Consider the following 25879-nt stretch of genomic DNA (forward strand, 5'->3'; position numbering starts at 1 on the left):
CTGTTGAAATTCACAATCATCTGCAGACACTAATATTAACAGTGCCCACTCAGAATAACAAACCTAGGACAAATCTGAACATGTGCTGAACATACCTGTCTCAATCATGCATGGGCAGAATATATGCATGCACAGCATCACATCTAGGAATAGAATAGAATAGAATAGAATAGAATAGAATAGAATAGAATAGAATAGAATAGAATAGAATAGAATAGAATAGAATAGAATAGAATGTATATATCAAGGCCTATATTTACATTGTATTTTCATTTATGGAAATAATGATCTCATTTTTCCCTTGTGGCTCATGCCTTCCTGCCCCAGTAGGCTTTCAAATGTTTTGACAATGTTCACATATGTGACAGTCTCACTCTCATAATGAAATAAGCCAGTTTCTCTCCTCTAGATCCTATGGGATCCCATGGAAAAAGGAGGAACTGGCCCTGAAGGATGATACTGTATGTATTGTTCCCATGATATTCCATCCCATGGCTGGAAGCCCCAGAGCTCCAGGAATATACAAATAGTGTATTGTTATTTGTGTCTGAAGAACATCTCAAAGAGGCAGGTCAGACTGATCTACTTCAAATATCTTGTGGCACACATAGATGTTTGGACACAGAAAGGAGACACACACGAAAGATGTTAGTATTCATGGAGCTGCTGTTAATAGTAATGCCTCAATTGATGTGCAAGGATCCTAGCCTTCAATGTGACCTTAAGGAGCCTCTTCCTATTCGTCACACATATCATCAGACTGGAGACATCAACATTGCTGGCATTATTTCTACATTGTACAGGTTTTCTGATCATATTGATTTCAGTCAACATCCTTCTCGGGCACTTCAGAATGGATCTGTGTAAGTACATCATCAATTCATTGTCAGACTCTAGACAATTCTGCTAAATCACACAATGCTTGAAATGTTTTCCTCTAATGACAAAAGCTCCTGAAAAAACACATCTTAAATAAGATGCCTAAGTTTACTTTATGTGAAGTGAAATTTCAGCACCCACATAAAGTTGAAAGAGAGATCAAATTCCCAATCATAAAAAACCACATCTAAATATCTATAACCATAGAGGAATGTATGACTTGATTTATGAGGATATAATTATCATTAAGATTTCGGGAGAAAACATATTCCCTTGATAACTTTTTCATTTGGTACTTCTGCTACCAAAATTCAGCAATTTCCTTCTGGATATAAGCCATTCTTAAAAGCTGTGAATAATTAAAAAAGAAAAAAAGAAACTCAAAGGGTGACTCATAATACCACTAGCTCTTTTAATGCCATCAGATTTCACTGTTTCTACATTTCTAGATATTGCACTGATTCCATTCCACTAAAGGTGTTAAACTGAAGAATTGAAGGTCCGATGATTTAATATGATTGCCTGTCCTCATATAAGCTATTATGAAAAGCTGAGGAGTGATACTGAAACTTTCTCATGTTTTCAGGAGTAATGCTTCCAATTTCAAGCCACTTTTTGTCTTAAAAATAACTCCAGTTCCTGTAGGGGTATATATGAACTAGTGTTACACTTTGCATATTCCAGGATATTAGCTGAATAATCAAAATATGGCACTAGAATACTTTCCACTAAATGTTTTGTATTTAAGGATTGTAGGTGCCATGATATGAAGCAGATCTTACTTCATCTGTTTTTTACAGAATAATTTTTCAGAATTATCAGCATGTCCTGACCTTAGCGTTTACTCTAAAAGAGATCAATGAAAATCAGCAGATCCTACCCAATGTCACGCTGGGCTTCCATATTTTTAATAGTCATTTTACTCCAAGCTGGACCTACTTTGCCTCAATGTTACTGCCTTTCACTCAGGGCAAATTCATCCCTAACTACAAGTGTGGGGTCCCAAACCCTTTGGCTGCAGTCATTGGGACACCAGATATTACTCTTCACATGGCAGCTGTATTGTGCATCTACAAATTTCCTCAGGTAAGATTTGCTGAAGATATTCTTTATTATATTGCCATACCTCTCCAGAAGTGTCCAGGCTTCTTTCTCTAAAAAAGGGAACAACATTCAGATTCCTAGATATTATGTTTTGCTTGATAGGATTACTTTAGCAGCATGAGTAATCATAACTCTGAACAGACAGTGAGGATATTGGGCATAGAAAAACGTTCCCCAATGCCAGACATTGAATTAAGAGTTGGAAGGGACTTGGAGGTCTTCTAGACCAACCTCTACTCAAACAGGAAACTCTAAATTATTCTGTAAAAATGGCTGTCCAATCTCTTCTTAAAAACATCCAGTAATGGAGCACCCACAACTCTGGAGGCAAGATGTTCCACTGATTAATTGTTCTAAGTTGGTTCTCTCCTTGATAAATTTCCATCTACTGCTTTTTGTCCTGCCTTCAGGTGCTTTGGAGAATAGATTGATGACCCCCCCTTCTTTAATTCTTTTCAACCTCGGTATAGAGTGGGACATCTTGGTTGATATTTCCAAATAAAGACAACTAGTTGCACAATGTTTCAGTTTATAAGCTCAAGGGTACACAGAGACGCAAATGAATGTACACATTTTCAGAGGTTCACTTAGACTTTCGCATTCACATATGTTTGTCTTCCTGCAGTTGACCTATGGCTCTGCTCCAGCCATGGATAAAGAGACTCAAGCAGTTTTCTTCCAGCAAATGTTTCCAGATGAAAACCATGAACATAACAGTCTCATGCACCTATTGAAGTACTTAAGATGGACCTGGGTTGGAATTCTTGTAGTAAAGGGTGAGAAAGCAGAGAAATTTGTCCAGAAGGTGGTCCCCGCCTTTTCAAAGCATGGCATCTGCACTCAGTTCATAGCAGAGTTACCAAATTTAGATTTCTATAATGATTTTACAGATTTTTTGGATGAAGGACTAGAGATATACCATGTTCTCATGAACAGCACAGCCACTGTGATAATTCTATTTGGTGACATTTCCGCTATGACAGTTCTGAGAACTTACCTCCGGTTATCAGAAGTGGAGGATATACCAAAGAAGCAAAAGATCTGGCTTATAACTGCCCAGACAGATTATACTTCAATGTCCCTTCATAACACTTGGGACATCCATTTCCTACATGGTGCTTTATCCTTTGCAGTTCACAGGAAAGATATTCAAGACTTCCAGGAATTTCTTCACAATCTAAGACCAAACAATGACCACCATGATAATTTTCAAAAAGATTTCTGGGAACAGGCATTCGGTTGTTTCTTCCCTAATTCAAAAGCAGAGGTGTCTGAGAAAACCTGTACTGGACAGGAGAGAATTGAGACCCTTCCTACCTCTGTGTTTGAAACACGCATCAGTGGCCAGAGTTACAATATTTACAATGCAGTCTATGCTGTGGCACATGCTTTGCAATCTCTGTATTTATCCAAAGCCAGGGAAACATCAATAATGAAAAAAGGAAGGAAACAGTTTCACAATCAAATGTGGTGGCAGGTAAGAAACAATCATACCTCTAGTTTCAAGATCTGTCCATAAACTTTAACAAACAATATTCTTTGGGGCAATTGACCTTAGATCTAAAATTGAGATGTAGTATTGCATTACCTATTTGAAATACTTAGAATGTTTCTGTAGATGAAATTAGAATCAGAATCAGAATAGAACTGGAAGGAACCTTGGAGATCTTCTAGTCGAGCCCCCTGCTCAAGCAGAAGTTCCTATACCATTTCAGACAAGTGACTGTCCAGGCTCTTCTTAGAAACCTCCAGTGATGAAGCATCTACAACTTCTCAAGACAAGCTTTCCACTGGTTAATTGTCCTCATTTTTACGAAGTTTCTCCTTAATTCCAATTTGGTTCTCTCCTTCATTAGTTTCCATCCCTGGTTTCTTGTCCTGTACTCTGGTGCTTTGGAAAATAAGAGGATTCCCCTCCTGTTTGTGGCAGCCTCTTAAATATTGGAAGACTGCTATCATGTCCTTCTTTTCTCTAGACTAGCCAAATCCAAATCCTGCAACCGTTCTTCATATGTTTTACTTTCCAGGCTTTTAATCATTTTAGTTGCTCTTCTTTGTATTAACTGCCTGTCAAGTCCAAAACCTCTTGGTAATGATGATTCTTCCAAGCTAGTTTCTTTATTGTTTCACATCTATAGACAAAACCTTGCAGGACTCAGCACTCTACTCTATGTATCTACAATCTATCCTGTGAACTATAAGAGACGGTTACCTTCATCTTCTTTCTCCCACACATGTGGATTGCCTTTTACTTCTCTGAAAAGCATCTCCTCTATCCTGGGAATCCATCTTCTTTACTACGTTCCATCACTCTGCCATAAGTTCAGTCTATAAGTTAATGGAAGAAGTGTTCTACACTCTCTACATGACATGCTGAAGTTGCTTTTTATTCTATTGTAGATGCTTTGTATAGAATGTTTACATTTAGCCAGAACCAGTTCTTTGATGATTGAAAGTATAATCATACTCACATTTTTAGGATTTCCAGAAGAGGATCTTTCCATTCATTTATTTATTTATTTAGCATCTGGCATACAAAACAGGTGGAAACTAACCAAAGAGAAGCAACCTAAAACTAAGGAGAAACTTCCTGACAGTTAGAACAATTAATCAATGGAACAACCTGACTCCAGAAGCTGTGAAAACTCCAACACTGGAAGTTTTTAAGAAGAAACTGGACAGCCATTTGTCCAAAATGGTATAGGGTTTCCTGTCTTAGCAGGGGGTTGGACCAGATGACCTCCAAGGTCCCTTCCAACTTTATCATTATTATTATTGTTGTTGTTGTTGTTGTTATGGATCATCGCACAGTCAGCCAGATGTTCAGACTGGATTTGGCATTTTGTATTCCTATCGAGTCCTTACCCAGGACCTGGGATAGGCAGATGTGGATGTTTGATGGTATTACAGATATCGTCGCAGGATGGAAGCAGTTCCTAGTAAGGCCGCCTTTTGCAATTGACTAATAGCGAATTTGTCAATGCCAATGGTGTTCAAGTGGTGCTCCAGTGGTTTTGGGATTGCACCCAAGGAGCCTATTACTATTGGTACTACCCTTGCTTGCTTTTGCCACAGTCTTTCTATTTCTATTTGTAGGTCTTTGTATTTTGTTATCTTCTCCAGTTCTTTCTCTTCTATTCTGCTGTCTACAGGCACTGCCACGTCCACTATCCAGACTTTTTTGTCTTTCTTATCGACAATTGTTAAGTCTGGGGTATTATGTTGCAGGTGCTTGTCTGTTTGAATTCTGAAGTCCCAGAGCAGTTTAATTTTATCATTTTCTATGACTTTCTCTATTTTATGATCCAACCAGTTTTTGCTTACAGGCAAATGATATTTTTTGCAGATCTTCCAATGCACCATTGTTGCTACTTTGTCATGCCACTGCTTGTAGTCAGTCTGTGCAATCTTCTTGCAACAGCTTACCAGGTGGTCCACTGTTTCTTCAGCTTCTTTGCATAGGCGCTTACTGTCTGTTGCTGTCTTCTCAATTTTGACTTTATATGCATTTGTCCTTAAGGCTTGATCTTCTGCAACCAGAATTAGTCCCTCGGTCTCTTTCTTCAATTTTCCTGCTCTTAGCCATTGCCAGGTCTTTTATTATCTGTTTTCCCACCTATTTTTTTTCATGTATTGGCCATGTAGTGCTTTGTTTTCCCATGCCTCTATTCTGTTCTTCATTTGGTCTTTCTTGTAGGCCAATTTGGTCTCTCCAGTAGTCAGTAAGCCTTCCTGATATACTAATTTCAGTGCATCTTCATCATTGTTCTTCAGATATTCTTCCAAAGCCATTTTTTTCTTCTTCAACCATCTGATGTATTTGTAGCATTCCACACCCACCTATTTGCCTTGGTAGATAAAGTTTGTCAATGTCACTGCGTGGATGAAGGGCATGATTCATTGTCATTATTTTTCTGGTCTTCCTATCCATTGCTTTTAGTTCTGCTTGAGTCCAGTCCACTATTCCAGCTATGTACCTAATGACTGGAATTGCCCAGGTGATGATTGCCTTTATCGTATTTCCTCCATTGAGTTTGGACGTTAAGATCTTCTTCACTCTCTTGATGTATTCATCTCTAATCTTTTTCTTGACTTCAGTGTGCTTGATGTTGTCAGCTTGAAGGATACCCAAGTATTTGTAGTAATCTTCCTCATCCAGACTCTTAATGTTATTTTCATGGGGCATCTTGATTCCTTCAATTTTCACTATTTTTCCTTGTTTGATATTAAGTGTGGCACATTTATCCAAGTCAAACTCCATAACAATATCTTGGCTATATATACGGACAGTGTTGAGCAGCGATTCTATTCAAGAGAGTCTATTCTATTGGCTTTCAAAAGCCAATAGAATAAAAGGGAGTAGCACAGCTAAGGAAAAGGGGAAAAAATGGCAGACTGCATTGTTTGGCGACCCCCGTGAAATGGTCGTTCGACCCCAAATGGGGTCCTGACTCACAGGTTGAGAACCACTGTTCTAAGACATTTAACATCGTTCTCGTGTTATTCCTAATTTGTCTTGTGAGTAAAAAACCATTTTGATCTGGATGTATTATATCATTTAATATTAATTTCAATCTTTCTGCAATTATGGTGGTAAATATTTTGTAATCTGTGTTCAACAAAGAGATTGGCCTATAATTTTTTATCTGTTTGGGGTCTGTACCTTCTTTTGGGATAAGGGATATATTAGCTTCTGTCCAGGAGTCTGGTAATTGGGTTTTCTCCAACACATCATTGTACATTTCTAATAATATCGTCTCGAAATCCTCATAAAGAGTCTTATACACCTCCTCTGGAAGTCCATCTGGCCCCGGAGTTTTATTATTTTTTTGGTTTTGCACTGCGGTTCTTAATTCCATAGCTGTTATTTCCTTGTTCAATATTTCTCTCTGTTCTTCTTTTGATTCTGGCAAACCATTAACCTTTAAGTATTGTTTTATATTCTCCACATCTATTTCTTCTTTTTTGTATAGTAACTCGAAATAATTCTGAATTATTTCTTTCTTTTTATCCATTTTATATTGAAACTCTCCATTTTCATCTTGTAATCCCTGAATGAATCTTTTTTCCTTCTCTTTTTTTAATTTGTAAGTGAGCCACCTCCCCGGCTTGTTTGCGTGTTCGAAGAAATTTTGTTTTGCTATTTTCAATTCTCTTGTCATTTCCTCTTGGTCTATCATGTTTAGTTTATGTTTAGCCAAAACCATTTCCGCTTTAATCATTTCATCTGGGAGCTCCCTTTGTAGTTTCGATTCTAATTTTTTAATCTCCTCCTGCCTGAAGTATGTTTTGCCTTTTCACCTTATTCTTTTTTGCTGTATAAGATATCACTATACCTCTCAAATATGCTTTAACAGTGTCCCAAATAATTTGTAATGATGTTTGTTGTTTTGTGTTTTCTTGAAAAAATAATTCCATTTCTTTTCTAATCCTTACAATTAATTCTTTTTCCTTTAAGATGTGGGAGTTCAATGTCCACCTTCTCCTTACTTTTTTCTGCCCTTTCCAAACTATTTTCAGAGGGTTATGGTCAGCCCATGTATTTGACATTATTTCTATTATTTCTATATCTTGTCCTACCTCTTCATTCATCCATGCCATATCTAACCGAGACCAAGATTTATGCGGATTCAAGAAAAAAGTATATTCCTTTTTTGGGGAGTACCATTTCCTCCATTGATCAGATAAATTAAATTCATGTGCCATCTCAAAAAATGTCCTTGGTAATATTTTCCATTTTTTTTAATTTTTCATGTTGCTAATATAGTCTTTTTTTACATTCACTACCGCATTATAATCTCCTACTATACAAACATTTCCCTGTCCAATGTCTATAAGTTTTTCATGTAATTTATTATAGAATTCTTTTTGATTCTCATTTGGTTCATAAATTGTTACCAACAGCCATGGTTTCTGCTCAATTTGTAATTCTATTATTAGTACTCTTCCATCTGTGTCTTGATATTTCAGTTTAGCTTTAATTTCTTTCCTAATATAAACTGCTATTCCCCTCTGTTTTTGTTCCGCTAGTGCGGTATATAATACTCCTAATTTCAGAAATTCCAAATATTTCCTATGTTGCTCTTTAATGTGTACCTCTTGCAGACAAGCTATATTTATATCCTGTTTTACTAATTTTGTTAATATTTGTTTTCTTTTAGCGGGTGCATTTAATCCATTGACATTAATTGATATTAGTCTAATCTCCTCTTCCATTGTTCTACTTGTATGTTCTATTTGTGTGCTTGTCTTGTTCTCAAACCTACTCCTCTTTCTTTCCTTTGTCCTTTTTCTTCCTTATTTTCTATCTCTCATTCTATTTATTTTAGCTCCTATTGTTGGTCTTCCTGACATCTAGATTCTAGTTCTTCTTTACTACTATTCTCTTCTTCCACCCCTTTCAACTGTTCATAGGGTTCTTGTGCCTTGTCTAAGCTGTCTATCTTAACCTTTCTCTCCCGCCATGATATTAACATCCCCTCAGGGATTAACCATCTAAATGGTATGTTTCTTTTAATTAGATAAGCACTGAGAAATCTATAATCCCTTCTCTGTTCTCTTATTTTCTTTGGGACCTGTTTTAATGTTTATATCTCTATATCTTTGTAGATCATTGGGTCTTCTCTTGTAATCTTGTATATTATGTCTCTAACTTTTTTTCTGGCAAATCTTATGTGTACTTCTCGTGGAAGTCTGTTGCATCTAGCATAGCTAGTATGGATTCAGTACACCTCGTCTATCTCTAACAATATCTCTTATTTATCCCTTTGTAAAGCTTCCGCAATCAACTCTACCATAATAGCACCCAAATCCTCTTCCTTCTCTTCCACCATATTTTGAAATCTTAGGTAGAATGCAGCCTGATCCATTTCCAGATGGATAATCGATTCTTCCGTTTTTTTATTAGTTACCATCAATTTTTTCTCCAGTGAATCAACTTTTTCCCCATTTTATCCAACCCTACTTCTACTGTCTATATTCTTTCTTCATTTTTCTCAATTGTTTGCTGTATCATCTCTATTCTGTTATCTAATTTGTTCATATCCCCTCTCATTTCTATGTGGTTTTTAGACATTGTCTCTTGCATTTTTAATATCATTTCCTGAATAGTGAGTAGTGTTGTCTGCATAGTTTGCATATTTAATATTACACTCTGTTTCTCTGTCCCTAGCATTCCTTCTTATGTTCTCTGACCTGGTGGGGATGAAGGTGTCAGTGCTAGACTTGATATTGTTTTCTTTCCAGTCCTCAGTGTTGTCATAATGATACCATATTTCTCAAATACTTTCTATTCTTAATATCCTTTTGTTTAGCCAACTACCTATTTAACTTTACTCTTTTACTCTAAACTTCTGGTTCTTCATTTTTCTTTCTTTCCTTTTCTAGATCTACATCTACTTCCACTATTCCCCGAGACCTCTCTTCATCTTCTCCAACCCTCTTCACTTTCTTTCCTCCTTCTTACTTGTCACACAGTCTTTCTAAGACTCTGGATTTATATCGTCAACCATCAGGCTTAAGATACAGAAGGATCCTGACAGACTTGAACACTGGATGTTATCTAACAAAATGAAATTCAACAGTGGAAAAAGTAATGCACAAGTAGATCTGGTACCTCACTCAATAGTAGTAACTGTGAGAAGGATCTTGGAGATCTAGTGGACCATATTTAAATATGAGCCAGCAGTTGCCAAGAAAGTCAACACAGTTCCAGGCTGCATTAACAGAGGGAAAGAATCAAGATCACATAACGTGTTATTACCACTTTATAATGTCTTGGTTAGGCCACACTTGGAATACAGCATCCAGTTTTGGTCACCATGATGTTAAAAAAGATGTTGAGACTCTAGAAAGAGTGCAGAGAAAAGCAGGAAAGGTGATCAAGGAACTGGAGCTTAAAACATATAAAGAATGGTTGCTGGAATTGGTTATGTCTAGTTTAATGAAAAGAAGGACTAGGGGAGACCAGATATCAGTGTTCCAATATCTCAAGGGTGGTCAAAGAAGAGGGAGAATTGGGCTTGTTTGAAATGTTTTCTCGAGTTATTTATTGTGGTCCAGCCAGTGGTGCAATTCAAGTATGTGAACAACTAGTTCTCTGTATGGATGCAGCTTCCAGAAGTTCATTCTGGGCCTGAGCAACAAAAAATTAGCTACCGGTTTTGCCAAAGTGGTGTGAATTGGCTGAATCCCACCACTGGGTCCAGCCTCTAAGTCCTTTTGTGTGATTGACTCCCCTTCCTGTCCTTCAAGATACAGAGATTTCCCCATTCATAACACATTAGCTAGGGGAGAAGGAGCCTGGCTGCTTTTGTCTCTTGCTAACTGGCTAGGAGTGGACATTTCACTTATTATAGCCCACTTCTGTTTGAAAGCCATGATTGAAGGTATATGACACCTCCAAACAAAGTGATCCTGAACTCTTCCTGACTTAGCAAAACTTCATATGCCTTATGAACATTTTTCTCTCTCTTTTGAATATAAGATAATATATTAACTATATAAGATAATAACAAGATAAATCATAGTGTAATCAGAAAGTTGTCTGTCTGTCTGTCTGTCTGCCTCAATCTCTCTCGGTGTACATATACATATATGTATACATATATGTATACATAGAGACTTTTTCAGTTATGCTTTGTTTTTTCTTGTTAGTATGTTACTTCTAGGTTGTTGGATTGCAGCTGCAATAATTAAAAATTTTAGAATGGCTACAGCAACTATAAGTCTCTTTCCAAATAAGAATAGTATTAACCTTTTACAGCTTTATATGCGCTATTTCTCATATATCTATTAAGAAGTCATCTGTTTAAAAGGCTTTAGCAATTAAATTGTTAAAATTCTTCTTCTTTTTTTTCTTTTTTTGCAATTCAATGTGAATTTTATTTCGGTAATCTGATATTTTACCTCTACCTCTATGTTGGAATGATTGTAATGTTCCTTGTTTGATTCTGGCCTATAGTTAAAATGAAAGTTTTTATATTTTCTTTATTTAAACATCCATATCTATGTTTTGAACATATAAATTATTTCTCCTTCCTCTCTCTTTATCTCTATTTGTCCCTCTCTGTCTCTGTATTTCAGGTTCATTCTTTTCTGAGAAATGTCAGATTCAACAACAGTGTTGGTGAGAAGATCTCCTTTGATGAAAATGGAAAATTCATTGGTGGATATGATATTATCAACTGGGTCACATTCCCAAACCAATCCTTTGCTAGAGTCCAAGTTGGAATGGTAGATCCCACGGTTCCAGCAGACAAATTCTTCAATATTGCTATAAATTCCATCACTTGGCCAGGAGGTTTTAATCAGGTTAGCTGTCTGAATCTAGCTTAGTCTGCCTTCATTTATATAGTGTAAAAATTTCTTTATGCATGAAAGTCTTAGAGCCTCCTCTCTGAAATAGCCTAAATATCAATGTTCTATGGATGGAAAAATATCTATATGAATGTTTACTTTTCTAATAGTTGGAATAGGACATTGTACTGATTGCTTTGGCCCTCTCTTACTAATGGGCAATGCATGGTTTTGAAGTAAAAGCTATAATCCAGTGTACTTTGCTTTCATCAGTCTGGTGACTTCAAAATTAAGAATTTGAGAAAACTCTCTTTAACCAGCACAAAAATTGTGTTTGGAGACTGAGGTTGATGGATATAGAAAGACATTGATACCAATAATTGTAGATATTTAATCATTATTATTTCAAACCAGTTAGATCTCAAAATGATGCAATCTCATTACTTCTGCTTATCAATCCATTTTATGTGGTTGATTCCATAGTAAGAATGTCTCTTCTTTTTCTTCTTTAACTTAAAATATTCTTTTGTGTTCATTGATAGGCATTACCTTTATCTCAGTGTAATGATCCTTGTGAGACAGGATACAGCAAGGAAAAGATAGAAGGGGAGTCTTTTTGCTGCTATGCTTGTCGTCAGTGCCCTGAGGGGAAAATAGCAAAAACAAAGGGTAGGCAATTTCCTGATAAAACGGGACTAAGCCATGAGGGTACACCACTGTCTGTAATCCACTGCATCAATTCCACTGTGTTCTTTTTCAGATGTAGATGACTGCTCTCCATGTCCAGAAGATCAATATCCAAATGCTCACAAAAATATGTGCATTCCAAAGCGGATCACCTTCTTGTCCTATGAAGAACCCTTGGGAATCAGTCTGACCATTCTTTCGCTTTGCTTTTCTTTAATGACAACTTTGGTAATCACAATCTTCATGAAACACAAAGACACTCCCATTGTCAAAGCCAACAACCGGAATCTCACCTACATCCTCCTAGTTTCCCTCCTCTTCTCTTTCCTTTGCGTCTTTCTTTTTATTGGGAGACCCAACACAATTGTGTGTCTCCTTCGACAACCAGCTTTTGGCCTCATCTTTTCTGTGGCAGTTTCTTGTGTCTTGGCCAAAACCTTTGTTGTGGTTCTAGCATTCGTGGCCACCAAACCTGGTTCCAGATTGAGGAAATGGGTGGGGGGAAGAATGGTCAGTTTTATTCTTCTATCCTGTTCCCTTGTTCAAATGTGTGTTTGTGCTGTGTGGCTGATAATGTCCCCACCATACCCAGATTTTGATGCACACTCAGTGTCTGAAGAACTCATTATGGAATGCAATGAAGATACGGTCATGTTCTACTGTGTTTTGGGCTTCATGGGCTTTCTTGCTCTGGTAAGCTTCTCTGCTGCTTTTCTAGCTAGGAAGTTACCCGATAGTTTCAATGAAGCCAAATTCATCACCTTCAGCATGTTGGTCTTCTGCAATGTTTGGCTGTGTTTTATTCCAACCTATCTAAGCACAAGGGGAAAATATACCTTGGCTGTGGAGATCTTCTCCATGATCTCCTCCAGTGCTGGCTTATTGGTGTGCATCTTCCTTCCCAAGTGTTTTATCATTGTGATGAGACCCGAACTGAATGATAAACATCAACTCATGAAAAGAAAGTTTTAACAAATCTTTCCATTTGCCTGATATGCTTTATATGTAGATGTTGGAGATCTTACCCACTGGCAAATTTAAACCAACAATTTCAGAAAGATAGGCCTTCTGTATTCCCCTGTCCCCTGAGATTTATATAGATCAGAACTCTTTTTCCCTTCTGGAAAGGGGGACCCTAAAATCATACAGATAAACAAATATCCCAAAGGTGCTTTTTCACAAGGCACCTGGATTACTTTGCACTACACATGTGACCCTGATGACACAGATAAACCTCCAGGTTGCCTCAATGACTCTCTAAAAACAGTGCAAACAACCAGCTGTCTGCAAGGGGTATAAATCCTTCCATTCCCATCATCCAGTCAGAGCTGAGGAAGCATCTTGCATGAAACAGGACCTTCAGAGTAACTCCATATAACCTGGATAACTGAGAATCTCCATAGACAAAAACTAGCACAAATTGGTGTATGTAAATATTTCATTGTGTGATAAACAGCAAACTAAATATATAGATCAAATATCAATTGTCAATTTGTCTTGAGTGGTCATCTTAATTCATATGCACAATAGAATGTGAAAAAGAAATGGACTTAAGTACAAATGACCTTTCATTTAAAAGGTTAGGGCTTCTGAATTGTTTCTGAAGCAAGCAAACACTGTTCGTTTTCTAGATCACATCATGTGTAGGGGGATACCTAAGAAAAATGGGCTAAATTCAAAAGAACTTTCAGCCGGATATATATGCCTTCTCAGTAGCAAAGGCCAATGAAATCTCTGGCACAAAAATAATTCAAATAAATTCCATCAAAAGTCCAATACATGCTAGTACCCAATTTAAATAATGGTCTCTTTCTAGGAAATTAAATCAAGTATGATGACTGTGTAGAACAGCACCTTCCATGGACATAAGTCAAACAGAGTACCTGCCACTTGAACAAGATGCACATGATGGTTCTAAATGCCAACTGATGAGATCAATCTGGTTTCTCTGGGTGACCATGAACCTATCCCAGATCACCCGAGGCTTGACTCGGAATAATGGTCATACTCTGTATTTGATTTTCTTGTCAGAGCAATAATAATGTGATCTGCTGGGGGTATCTGTCATTATCCCCTGTCATGTCCACACCTAGTAGCTGTGATAATTTCCAATGCTCAACCCTTCTGCAGGGAGGTAAGACCAGTGGTGGGATTTAGCCAGTTCACACAACTTTGGCAGAACTGGTATTTAATTTGTTGTTACCCAGGCCCAGAATGGACTTCCGGAAGCAGCATCCACACAGAGAACTGATTGTTCACATATTTGAATCCCACCACTGGGTAGGATCTATATGAAAGTTCATCCTTGGCAATTGATGAATCTACTTGTGCTTCAGAAGGAGCTGAGAAATATCCTGGGAATTCTGCTGCATGGCCCTGTGGAAGTTTTTGTCACAAATGGAAAACCCGCCACAGAGATATTTACAACAGAGACCTATGAACTCTGGAAATGAGATGTAATTGTCGGGATAATCCCCAATTAAAAACCTAAGGAAAGATTTCACTATGAAGAACCAAAAAAGAGAATTTGATCCTGGCCAGATCAGAAATAATGATTTGTGGTAGATAAGAAACCATTGTAGACTTTCTTTATTGATTTACATTATAAAATACAAAACTACAAAAGAAAATAGTAGAATTATAGAGGAGGAGAAGGGAAAGGAAAAGTGCAGGGGAAAGAGGAAAAAGAAAGAAAAAATACTGATTTTAACCTCCCTTTGGTGTGATAGAATAAAATAATACCATCAAACCTCAACTTTTTACTTTTACGTAATAGTATAAACAAGCCATTTCCATAACAACAAACCTATTTAATCGCTAAAACCCAAAATCAAAGATTCATTTTTTCTACCTCAAGCACAAAGTCCAGAAGCTGGAAGTTTCCAAGTAGAAACAAAAATATTTTTTTTCTTTAATCAAAGCAATTTATTTAGGCATCTCTGCTAACTCTATCAACTTCACAGCTATTCATCAATTATGGGAATCAAAGTATTCTTCCATTTTTGTGCATAAACTAATCTTGTAACCATCAACATATATGACATCAAAGTTCCAAAAAATTTTCCAACTCATTTTTTATTAAACCCACATGAAAATTTTACAATTATATTCACTTTGAGAATTTTCTGTATTAAGATGTAAATCCTACTCCAGTATATTTTTGCTTTATCACACATCCACCATAAATGATAAAAGATTCTTTTTTTGCATTTGCAGACTTTCTACGAGTAAATTATAATAACAGATTTTTAACAGAGGGTCTTGAACTTTCACTTTACAGGTATTTAACCCATTAAATGTTTTTTCTACATATATATAATATATGACAGGTCAAATAGGTTGAGAATAGAATAGAAATTAGGAATAGAATAGAAATTAGGAATAGAATAGAATAGAATAGAATAGAATAGAATAGAATAGAATAGAATAGAATAGAATAGAATAGAATAGAATAGAATAGAATATATGTATATATCAATGCCATTATTTACATTTGTATTTTCATTTATGCTTATAATGATTTTTTTTTGTCTTGTGGCTCATGCCTTTCTGCCTCAGGAGGCCTTCAGATGTTTTGACAATGTTCACATATGTGACAGTCTCACTATCATTATCAAATTAGCCAGTTTCTCTCCTCAAGATCCTATGGGATCCCATGGAAAAAGGAGGAACTGGCCCTGAGCAATGATATGTATTGTCCCCATGATATTCCATCCCATGGCTGGGAGCCCCAGAGCTCCACGAATATACAAATAATATACTGCTATTTGTGTCTGAAGAACATCTCAACCAGGCAGGTCAGATCTACTTCAAATATCTTGTGGCAGACATAGACGTTTGGACACAGAAAGAAGACACTCATTGAAGATATTAGTATTCATGGAGCTTCTGTTAATAGTAATGCCTCAAGTGATGTGCAAGGATCCTAGCCTTCAATGTGACCTTGAGGAGCCTCTTTCTATTCAACACACATATCATCAGATTGGAGACATCAACATTGCTGGCATTATTTCTGCATTGTACAGATTTTCTGATCATATTGATTTCAGTCAACATCCTTCTCGGGCACTTCAGAATGGATCTGTGTAAGTACATCACCAATTCATTGTCAGACTCTAGTAAGTACATCACCAATTCATTGTCAGACTCTAGACCATTCTGCTAAATCACACAATGCTTGAAATCTTTTACTCTAATGACAAAAGCTCCTGAAAAGACACATCTTAAATAAGATGCCTAAGTTTATTTTATGTGAAGTGAAATTTCAGCATCCATATAAAGTTAAAAGAAAGGTTAAATATCCAATCCTAACAAACCACATCTAAATATCTATAACCATAGGGGAATGTATGACTTGATTTATGAGGATGTAATTATCATTAAGATTTCGGGAGAAGACATATTTCCCTTGATAATTTTTTCATTTGGTATTTCTGCTACCAAAATTCAGCAATTTCCTTCTGGATATAAGCCATTCTTAAAAGCTGTGAATAACTAAAAAAGAAAAAAAGAAACTCAAAGGGTGACTCATAATACCACTAGCTCTTTTAATGCCATCAGATTTCAGTGTTTCTATGTTTCTAGATATTGCACTGATACATTCCACTAAAGGTGTTATACTGAAAGATTGAATGTCCCATGATATGATGTGATTGCATATTATGAAAAGCTGAGGATTGATACTGGACCTTTGTCCTGTTTTCAGAAATAATGCTTCCAATTTCAAGCCAATTTTTGTCTTAAAAATAATTCCAGTTCCTGTAGAGTTTTACATGAACTAGTGTTACACCACACATATTCCAGGATCTCAGCTGAATAATCAAAATATGGCACTAAAACACTTTCCACTAAATGTTTTGTATTTAAGGATTGCAGGTGCCATGATATAAAGCAGACCTTTCTTCATGTGTTTATTTACAGAATAATTTTTCAGACTTATCAGCATGTCCTGGCCTTAGCGTTTACTCTAAAAGAGATCAATGAAAATCACCAGATCCTACCCAATGTCACGCTGGGCTTCCATATTTTTAACAGTCATTTTAGTCCAAGCTGGACCTACTTCGCCTCAATGTTGCTGCCTTTCACTCAGAGAAAATTCATCCCTAACTACAAGTGTGGGGTCCCAAAGCTTTTGGCTGCAGTCATTGGGACACCAGATATCTCTCTTCATATGGCAGCTATATTGTGCATCTACAAAGTTCCTCAGGTAAGATGTGCTGAAGATATTCATTATTATATTGCCATACCTCTCCAGAAGTCTCCAGGCTTCTTTCTCTAAAAAAAGGAACAACATTCAGATTCCTAGATATTATGTTTTGATAGGATTACTGTAGCAGCATGAGTAATCATAACTCTGAACAGACAGTGAGGATATTGGGCATAGAAAAAAGTTCCCCAAGGCCAGACACTGAAATAAGAGTTGGAAGGGACCTTGGAGGTCTTATAGACCAACCCCTACTCAAGCAGGAAACTCTAAACTATTCTGTAAAAATGGCTGTCCAATCTCTTCTTAAAAACCTCCAGTGATGGAGCACCCACAACTTCTGGAGGCAAGTTGATCCACTGATTAATTTTTCTCAATTGGTTCTGTCCTTGATAAATTTCCATGTATTGCTTTTTTCCTGCCTTCAGGTGCTTTGGATAATAATAATAATAATAATAATAGTAATAATAATAGTAATAATAATAGTAATAATAATAATAATAATAATAATAATAATAATAATAATAATAAAGTTGGAAGGGACCTTAGAGATCATCTAGTCCAACCCCCTGCTCAGGCAGGAAACCCTATACCATTTCAGACAAATGGTTGTCCAGTCTCTTCTTAAAAACTTCCAGTGTTGGAGCGTTCACCACTTCTGGAGGCAGATTGTTCCATTGGTTAATTGTTCTAATTGTCAGGAAGTTTCTCCTTAGTTCTAGGTTGCTTCTCTCCTTGATTAGTTTCCACCCGTTGCTTCTTGTCCTGCCTTCAGGTGCTTTGGAGAATAGGTTGACCCCTCTTCTTTAATTCTTGTCAACCTCGGTACAGAGTGGGACATTATGGTTGATATTTTCAAATAAGTTGCATAATGTTTCAGTTTATAAGCTCAAGGACACACGGAGACTCAAATGAATGTACACATTTTCAGAGGTTCACTTATACCTTTGCATTCACATATGTTTGTCTTCCTTTAGTTGACCTATGGCTCTGCTCCAGCCATGGATAAAGAGACTCAAGCAGTTTTCTTCCAGCAAATGTTTCCAGGTGAATCCCATGAACATAAGGGCCTCATGGAGCTATTGAAGTACTTAAGATGGATCTGGGTTGGAATTCTTGTAGTAAAGGATGAGAAAGGAGAGAAATTTGTCCAAGAGGTGGTCCCCACCTTTTCAGAGTACGGCATCTGCACTGAGTTCATAGAACTGTTACCAAAAATAGATTTCTATAATGATTTTACTGATATTATGGATGAAGGAGAACGTATATACCATGTTCTCATGAACAGCACAGCCAATGTGATAATTGTATATGGTAAAATTCAGACTAAAACATTTCTCAGAACTTTCCTCCAGTTTTCAAAAGTGGAGGATATACCAAGGAAGCCAAAGATCTGGCTTCTAAATGCTCAGACAGATTATACTTCAATCTCCCTTCATAAAACCTGGGACATCCATTTTCTACACGGTGCTTTATCCTTTGCAGTTCACACAAAAGAAGTCCAAGACTTCCAGGAATTTCTCCACAATCTAAGTCCAAACAAGGACCACCATGATAATTTCCGAAAAGATTTTTGGGAACAGGCATTCGGTTGTTTCTTCTCAAACTCAAGAACGGAGACAACTGAGGAAACATGTACTGGACAGGAGAGAATTGAGGCCCTTCCTACATCTGTGTTTGAAACACGCATCAGTGCCCAGAGTTACACTATTTACAATGCAGTCTATGCTGTGGCACATGCTTTGCAATCTTTGTATTTATCCAAAACCAGGGAAACATCAATAACGAAAAAAGGAAGGAAACCGTTTCACAATCAAATGTGGTGGCAGGTAAGAAACCATCATATCTCTAGTTTCAAGATCTGTCTATAAACTTTAACAAACAATATTCTTTGGGGCAATTGACCTTATATCTAAAATTGAGATGTAGTATTGCATTACCTATTTGAAATACTTAGAATGTTTCTGTAGATGAAATTAGAATCAGAATCAGAATAGAACTGGAAGGAACCTTGGAGATCTTCTAGTCCAGCCCCCTGCTCAAGCAGAAGTTCCTATACCATTTCACACAAGTGACTGTCCAGACTCTTCTTAGAAACCTCCAGTGATGAAGCACCTACAACTATTCAAGACAAGCTTTCCACTAGTTAATTGTCCTCGTTTTTAGGAAGTTTCTCCTTAATTCCAATTTGCTTCTCTCCTTCATTAGTTTCCATCCCTGGTTTCTTTTCCTGTACTCTGGTGCTTTGGAAAATAAGAGGATTCCCCTCCTGTTTGTGGCAGCCTCTTAAATATTGGAAGACTGCTATCATGTCCTTCTTTTCTCTAGACTAGCCAAACCCAAATCCTGCAACCGTTCTTCGTATGTTTTACGTTCCAGGCTTTTAATCATATTATTTGCTATTCTATGTATTAAGTACCTGTCAAGCCCAAAACCTCTTGGTAACACACAATGATTCTTCCAAGCTGGTTTCTTTATTGTTTCACAGCTATAGACAAAACCTTGCAGAACTCAGCACTCTAATCTATGTATATACAATCTATCCTGTGAACTATAAGAGTGGGTTACGGTCATCTTCTTTCTCCCACACATATGAGTTGCCTCTTACTTCTCTGAAACACATCTCCTCCATCCTGGGAATCCATCTTCTTTACTACGTTCCATCACTCTGCCATAAGTTCAGTCTATAAGTTAATGGAAGAAGTGTTCCACACTCTCTACATGATATGCTGAAGTTGCTTTTTTTTCTATTGTAGATGCTTTGTTTGGAAGGTTTGCATTTAGCCAGAAACAGTTCTTTGGTGGTTTTCTTTCTGAAAAAAAGATTCAGCCTGCTGAGATGTTCCCTTTCTATCAGGCATACGGTTCCCACCTCTTCCTAGACCAATTGGGAGTCACTTGCATTTCACTACCCACATATTCAGGAAAACATATGCAAATGAATGGAAATGAATGAGAACAGCCTTATATGCTTCCAGGAACACAGTTCTAGGAGAAACAGAGAAGGGAATCGAGGCTGCTTTAATATCTCAGGGCCTTAATAAAAAATATACAAAGGGAAGATGCTATTTTGAGCTTACGTTTTGTGAGAGATATGTACTCCTATTTGATGAAAGAATCATAGATTTCAAAACGGACATTTAAACCACCAAATCCAACACCTACTTAATGCAGGATTTCAAATTACGGTAGCTCCTACAGATGTTGATTCTGCCTTTACTTGAATGCATCAAATAAAAGAAAAGGCATTGCTCATCAATTCCCATTGCCTAACATCTTCTACTTAAACATGATTTCTTAGGAAGAATATAGTTTCCTAAAATCATTTTCTACATTAGGTTTTGATTTTACTATCGAAAAGTAGGGGTGCAATAGCTCAGTGATTAAAGACACTGAACCTGTCAGCTGGAAAGATGATAGTCTTGGTTTGAGTTCCAAGTGCCACCAAACAGAGTGAGTTCCCGTTACTTGCTCCAGCTCCTGTCCACCTAGCAATTCAAGACCATGCAAATGTTACTAGATTAATAGGTACCACTTCAACAGAAAGCATACAAATGTGAGTAGATTAATATGTACCACTTCAGCAGAAAGCATGCAACTGTGAGCATATTGAAAAGTACCAGTTCAGTGGGAAATAACAGCATTTTGTGCTCCTTTGACGTGTAGCCACAGAAAATGTCTTTGGTTAATGCTGGGTCCCTCAGCCAAGAAATGGAGATAAGCACCACACACTAGATTCAGACACATCTGGACAGGGAAATCTTTACCTTTACCTTTACCTAAAAGTAAGTGAGTCTGTCTTCCATTATGCTACACATTTTGCAGGTAGTTCTTACTTAACAATGATAATTGGGGCCTAATTTTCCATTGCTAAGTGATCCGTTATAAAGTGTGATGTTACTTGATCAATAACAGTTCCAGACGATCCCAGTTACTGTTGTTAATTGAGGACTGCACAGGTTTTCGAGCAAGGACTTCATTTGATCACAACTTCCAACTTCTTTTTGGCTTCCCCATTAACTCTGATTGTGAAAAGCCAGCAAGGAAGTTTGCAACTCACAATCTGTAACTATGGAATACCATGATAATCAGAAGTTCAGGTCAGTTGCCAAGTTCAAGAATTGGGATCATTGAAGCTGGAGTGTTTTTATCTTTTACAGTGCTAAAAAGAGTCGGAGGTCAAGGCCTTTTCTTTCTTTTTTCCCTTCTACCTCACATTTTCTTTTTCCCCTCTCTTTTTCCTTCCCCTAATTACTTGTTTCTATTTTTGTGTTTTCTATAATAGATAGGTGGGTAGGTAGGTAAGTAGATAGATAGATAGATAGATAGATAGATAGATAGATAGATAGATAGATAGATAGATAGATAGAAACACAGACAGACAGATAGACAGACAGACAGACAGATAGATGGGAGAATTGTGATTATGTGACCACAGGCAAACAAAGTCATAATCAAACGCCAACATGGGTTTGTCAAAAACAGATACATGCCAGACAAATCTTACTGCATTCTTTAACCAGGTGACAAATTAGTGGACCAGAGGAATGCTGTGGATATAATTTACTTGGACTTTAGTAAGGCATTTACTTGAATGCATCAAATAAAAGAAAAGGCATTGCTCATCAATTCCCATTGCCTAACGTCTTCTACTTAAACATGATTTCTTAGGAAAAATATAGTTTTCTAAAATCATTTTCTACATTAAGTTTTGATTTTACTATCAAAAAGTAGGCATGCAATAGCTCATTGGTTAAAGACACTGAACGTGTCAGCTGGAAAGATGATAATCTAGGTTTGAGTTCCAAGTGCCACCAAACAGAGTGAGTTCCCGTTACTTGTTCCAGCTCCTGTCCACCTAGCAATTCAAGACCATGCAAATGTTACTAGATTAATAGGTACCACTTCCATTGAGGACTATATGTTGAGGACTCAACATATAGTCCTCAATGGAACTGCAACTACATGGAAGGAAGTGTGTAGTAGTGTACCTCAAGGCTCTGTTTTTGGCCAAGCACATTTCGACATCTTCATCAATGATTTGGATGAGTGGATAGAATCAAATTTGTAGAAGACACCAAGCTGGCAGAAATAGCCAACACTCCTGAAGATAGGCTTAAGATACAGAAGGATCTTGACAGACTTGAACACTGGGTGTTATCTAACAAAATGAAATTCAACAGTGGAAAAAGTAATGCACAAGTACAGTACAGGTGGTACCTCACTCAATAGTAGTAACTGTGAGATGGATCTTGGAGACCTAGTGGACAATACTTAAATATGAGCCAGCAGCTGCTAAAAAACTCAAGATCACATGAAGTGTTAATACACTTTATAATGACTTGGTTAGACCACACTTGGGATACTGCATCCAGTTTTGGTCACCATGATGTTAAAAAAGATGTTGAGACTCTAGAAAGAATGCAGAGAAGAGCAAGAAAGGTGATCAGGGGACTGGAGCTTAAAACATATAAAGAATGGTTGCTGGATTTGGTTATGTCTAGTTTATTGAAAATAAGGACTAGGGGAGACCAGATATCAGTGTTCCAATATGTCAGGGGTTGCCACAAAGAAGAGGGAGAACTGGACTTATTTGAAATGTTTTCTCAAGTTATTTATTGTGGTCCAGCCAGTGGTGGGATTCAAACATGTGAACAACAAGTTCTCTGTGTGGATGCAGCTTCCGGAAGTCCATTCTCGGCCTGGGCAAAAAAAAAATTAGCTACTGGTTCTGCCAAAGTGGTGCGAACTGGCTGAATACCACCACTGAGTCCAGCCTCTAAGTCCTCTTATTTGATTGACTCCCCCTCCTGTCCTTCAAGACCATTCCTATGATCTGCAGATATACAGAGATTTCCCCATTCACAACACATTAGCTGGGGGAGAGGAACCTGACTGCTTTTGTCTCTTGCTAGCTAGCTGGGAGTGGGCATTTCATGTATTATAGCCCAGTTCTGTATAAAAGCCATGATTGAATGTATATGGCATCTCCAAAGAAAGTGATCCTGAACTCTGTCTGACTTATCAAAACTTCATAGCCCTTATGAACATTTTTCTCTCTCTTTTGAATATAAGATAATATATTCAAATATATAAGACAATAACAAAATAAAACATGATGAAACCAAAAAGTTGTCTGTCTGTCTGTCTCTCTGTGTGTCTCTCTCTGTCTGTGTGTGTGTATAAACACAAACATACATACATATATACACATATATGTATATACATATATGTATACAGAGAGACTTTTTCAGTTACATTTTGTTTTTTCTTGTTAGTATGTTGCTTCTAGGTTGTTGGATTGCAGCTGCAATAATTAAAAATTTTAGCATGGCTACAGCAAGTATAAGTACCTTTCTAAGTAAGAATAGTATTAACCTTTTATAGCCTTATATACGTTATTTCTCATATATTTATTAAGAGGTCATCTGTCTTGAGGCTTTAGCAATTAAACTACAGAGTTTAATGTTAAAATTCTTCTTCTTCTTCTTCTCCTCCTCCTCCTCCTCCTTCTTCTTCTTCTGCAATTCTATGTGAATTTAATTTCAGTAATCTGATATTTTACCTCTACCACTATGTTGGAATGATTGTAATGATTTGGCCTATAGTTAAAATGATTTTTTTTATATTTTCTTTATTTAAACATTCATATGTATGTTTTGAACATATACATTATTTCTCCTTCCCTCTCTCCTTATCTCTCTTTGTCCCTCTCTGTCTGTCTCTGTATTTCAGGTTCATTCTTTTCTGAGAAGTATCAGATTCAACAACAGTGTTGGTGAGAAGATCTCCTTTGATGAAAATGGAGAATTCATTGGTGGATATGATATTATCAACTGGGTCACATTCCCAAACCAATCCTTTGTTAGGGTCCAAGTTGGAATGGTAGATCCCACAGTTCCAGCAGACAAATTCTTCAATATTTCTATAGATTCCATCACGTGGCCAGGAGGTTTTAATCAGGTTAGCTGTCTGAATCTAGCTTAGTCTGCCTACATTTATATAGTGTAAAAATTTCTTTATGGATGAAAGTTTAAAGACTCATCTCTGAAATAGCCTAAATATCAATGTTCTATGGATGGAAAAATATTTATATCAATGTTTACTTTTCTAATAGTTGGTATATAGGATATTGTACTGATTGCTTTGGCCCTCTGTTAATTATAGGGAAGAGATGGTTTTGAAGTAAAAGCTACAATCCAGTGTACTGGGTTTCATCAGTCTGGTGACTTCAAAATTAAGAATTTGAGCAAACCCTCTTTAACCAGCACAAAAATTTTCTTTGGAGACTGGGATTGATGGATGTAGAAAGACATTGATGCAAATAATTGTAGATATTTAATGAATTATTATTTCAAACCAGTTAGATCTCAAAATGATGCAATCACATTATTTCTGCTTATCAATCCATTTTATGTGGTTGATTCCACAGTACAAATGTCTCTTCTTTTTCTTCCATATCTTAAAATATTTTTTGTTCATTGATAGGCATTACCTTTATCTCAGTGTAATGATCCTTGTGAGACAGGATACAGCAAGGAAAAGATAGAAGGGGAGTCTTTTTGCTGCTATGCTTGCCGTCAGTGTCCAGAGGGGAAAATATCAAAAATGAAGGGTAAGAATTTTTTAGATAAAACAGAACTAAGCCATGAGGGCACAACACTGTCTGTAATCCACTGCATCCACTGTGTTCTTTTTCAGATGTAGATGACTGCTCTCCATGTCCAGAAGATCAATATCCAAATCCTGACAAAAATATGTGCATTCCAAAGCGGATCACCTTTTTGTCCTATGAAGAACCCTTGGGGATCAGTCTGACAGTTCTTTCTCTTTGCTTTTGTTTAATGACAACTTTGGTAATCACAATCTTCATGAAACATAAAGACACTCCCATTGTCAAAGCCAACAACCGGAATCTCACCTACATCTTCCTAGTTTCCCTCCTCTTCTCTTTCCTTTGTGTCTTTCTTTTTATTGGGAGACCCAACACGATTGTGTGTCTCCTTCGACAACCAGCTTTTGGCATCATCTTTTCTGTGGCAGTTTCTTGTGTCTTGGCCAAAACCTTTGTTGTAGTTCTAGCATTCATGGCCACCAAACCTGGTTCCAGATTGAGGAAATGGGTGGGGGGAAGTATGGTCAGTTTTATTCTTCTATCCGGTTCCCTTGTTCAAATGTGTGTTTGTGCTGTGTGGCTGATAATGTCCCCACCATACCCAGATTTTGATGCACATTCAGTGTCTGAAGAACTCATTATGGAATGTAATGAAGACTCGGTCATGTTCTACTGTGTTTTGGGCTTCATGGGTTTGCTTGCTCTGGTAAGCTTCTCTGCTGCTTTTCTAGCTAGGAAGTTACCTGATAGTTTCAATGAAGCCAAATTCATCACCTTTAGCATGTTGGTCTTCTGCAATGTTTGGCTGTGTTTTATTCCAACCTATCTAAGCACAAGAGGAAAATATACTGTGGCTGTGGAGATCTTCTCCATGATCTCCTCCAGTGCTGGCTTATTGGTGTGCATCTTCCTTCCCAAGTGTTTTATCATTGTGATGAGACCCGAACTGAATGATAAACATCAACTCATGAAAAGAAAGTTTTAACAAATCTTTCCATTTGCCTGATATGCTTTATATGTAGATGTTGGAGATCGTACCCACTGGAACATTTGAACCAGCAATTTCAGAAAGATAAGCCTTCTGTAGTCACCTG

The 25879-nt window shown here is 37.1% G+C and overlaps 2 protein-coding genes across 2 annotated transcripts; both read left to right on the top strand.

Annotated features, from left to right (window-relative positions):
• Positions 1-645: 645 nt before the first annotated feature.
• On the top strand, positions 646-12939 carry LOC120301997 (vomeronasal type-2 receptor 26-like). The gene is made up of 6 exons (XM_039329880.1): positions 646-863; positions 1680-1965; positions 2609-3460; positions 11068-11295; positions 11823-11949; positions 12041-12939. Exons 1-6 carry the CDS (start codon positions 646-648, stop codon positions 12937-12939), a joined length of 2610 nt encoding a protein of 869 aa, XP_039185814.1.
• A 2907-nt stretch (positions 12940-15846) lies between these two features.
• LOC120301998 (vomeronasal type-2 receptor 26-like) lies at positions 15847-25770 on the top strand. The gene is made up of 6 exons (XM_039329881.1): positions 15847-16052; positions 16888-17173; positions 18148-18999; positions 23906-24133; positions 24659-24785; positions 24872-25770. The coding sequence occupies exons 1-6, from the start codon at positions 15847-15849 to the stop codon at positions 25768-25770; spliced, it is 2598 nt and encodes an 865-aa protein (XP_039185815.1).
• The last annotated feature ends 109 nt before the right edge of the window (positions 25771-25879 follow it).

The sequence above is a fragment of the Crotalus tigris genome, unplaced genomic scaffold (genome assembly GCF_016545835.1).
Source record: "Crotalus tigris isolate CLP2741 ecotype Arizona unplaced genomic scaffold, ASM1654583v1 scf7180000024422.1470167, whole genome shotgun sequence".
Taxonomy (NCBI): domain Eukaryota; kingdom Metazoa; phylum Chordata; class Lepidosauria; order Squamata; family Viperidae; genus Crotalus; species Crotalus tigris.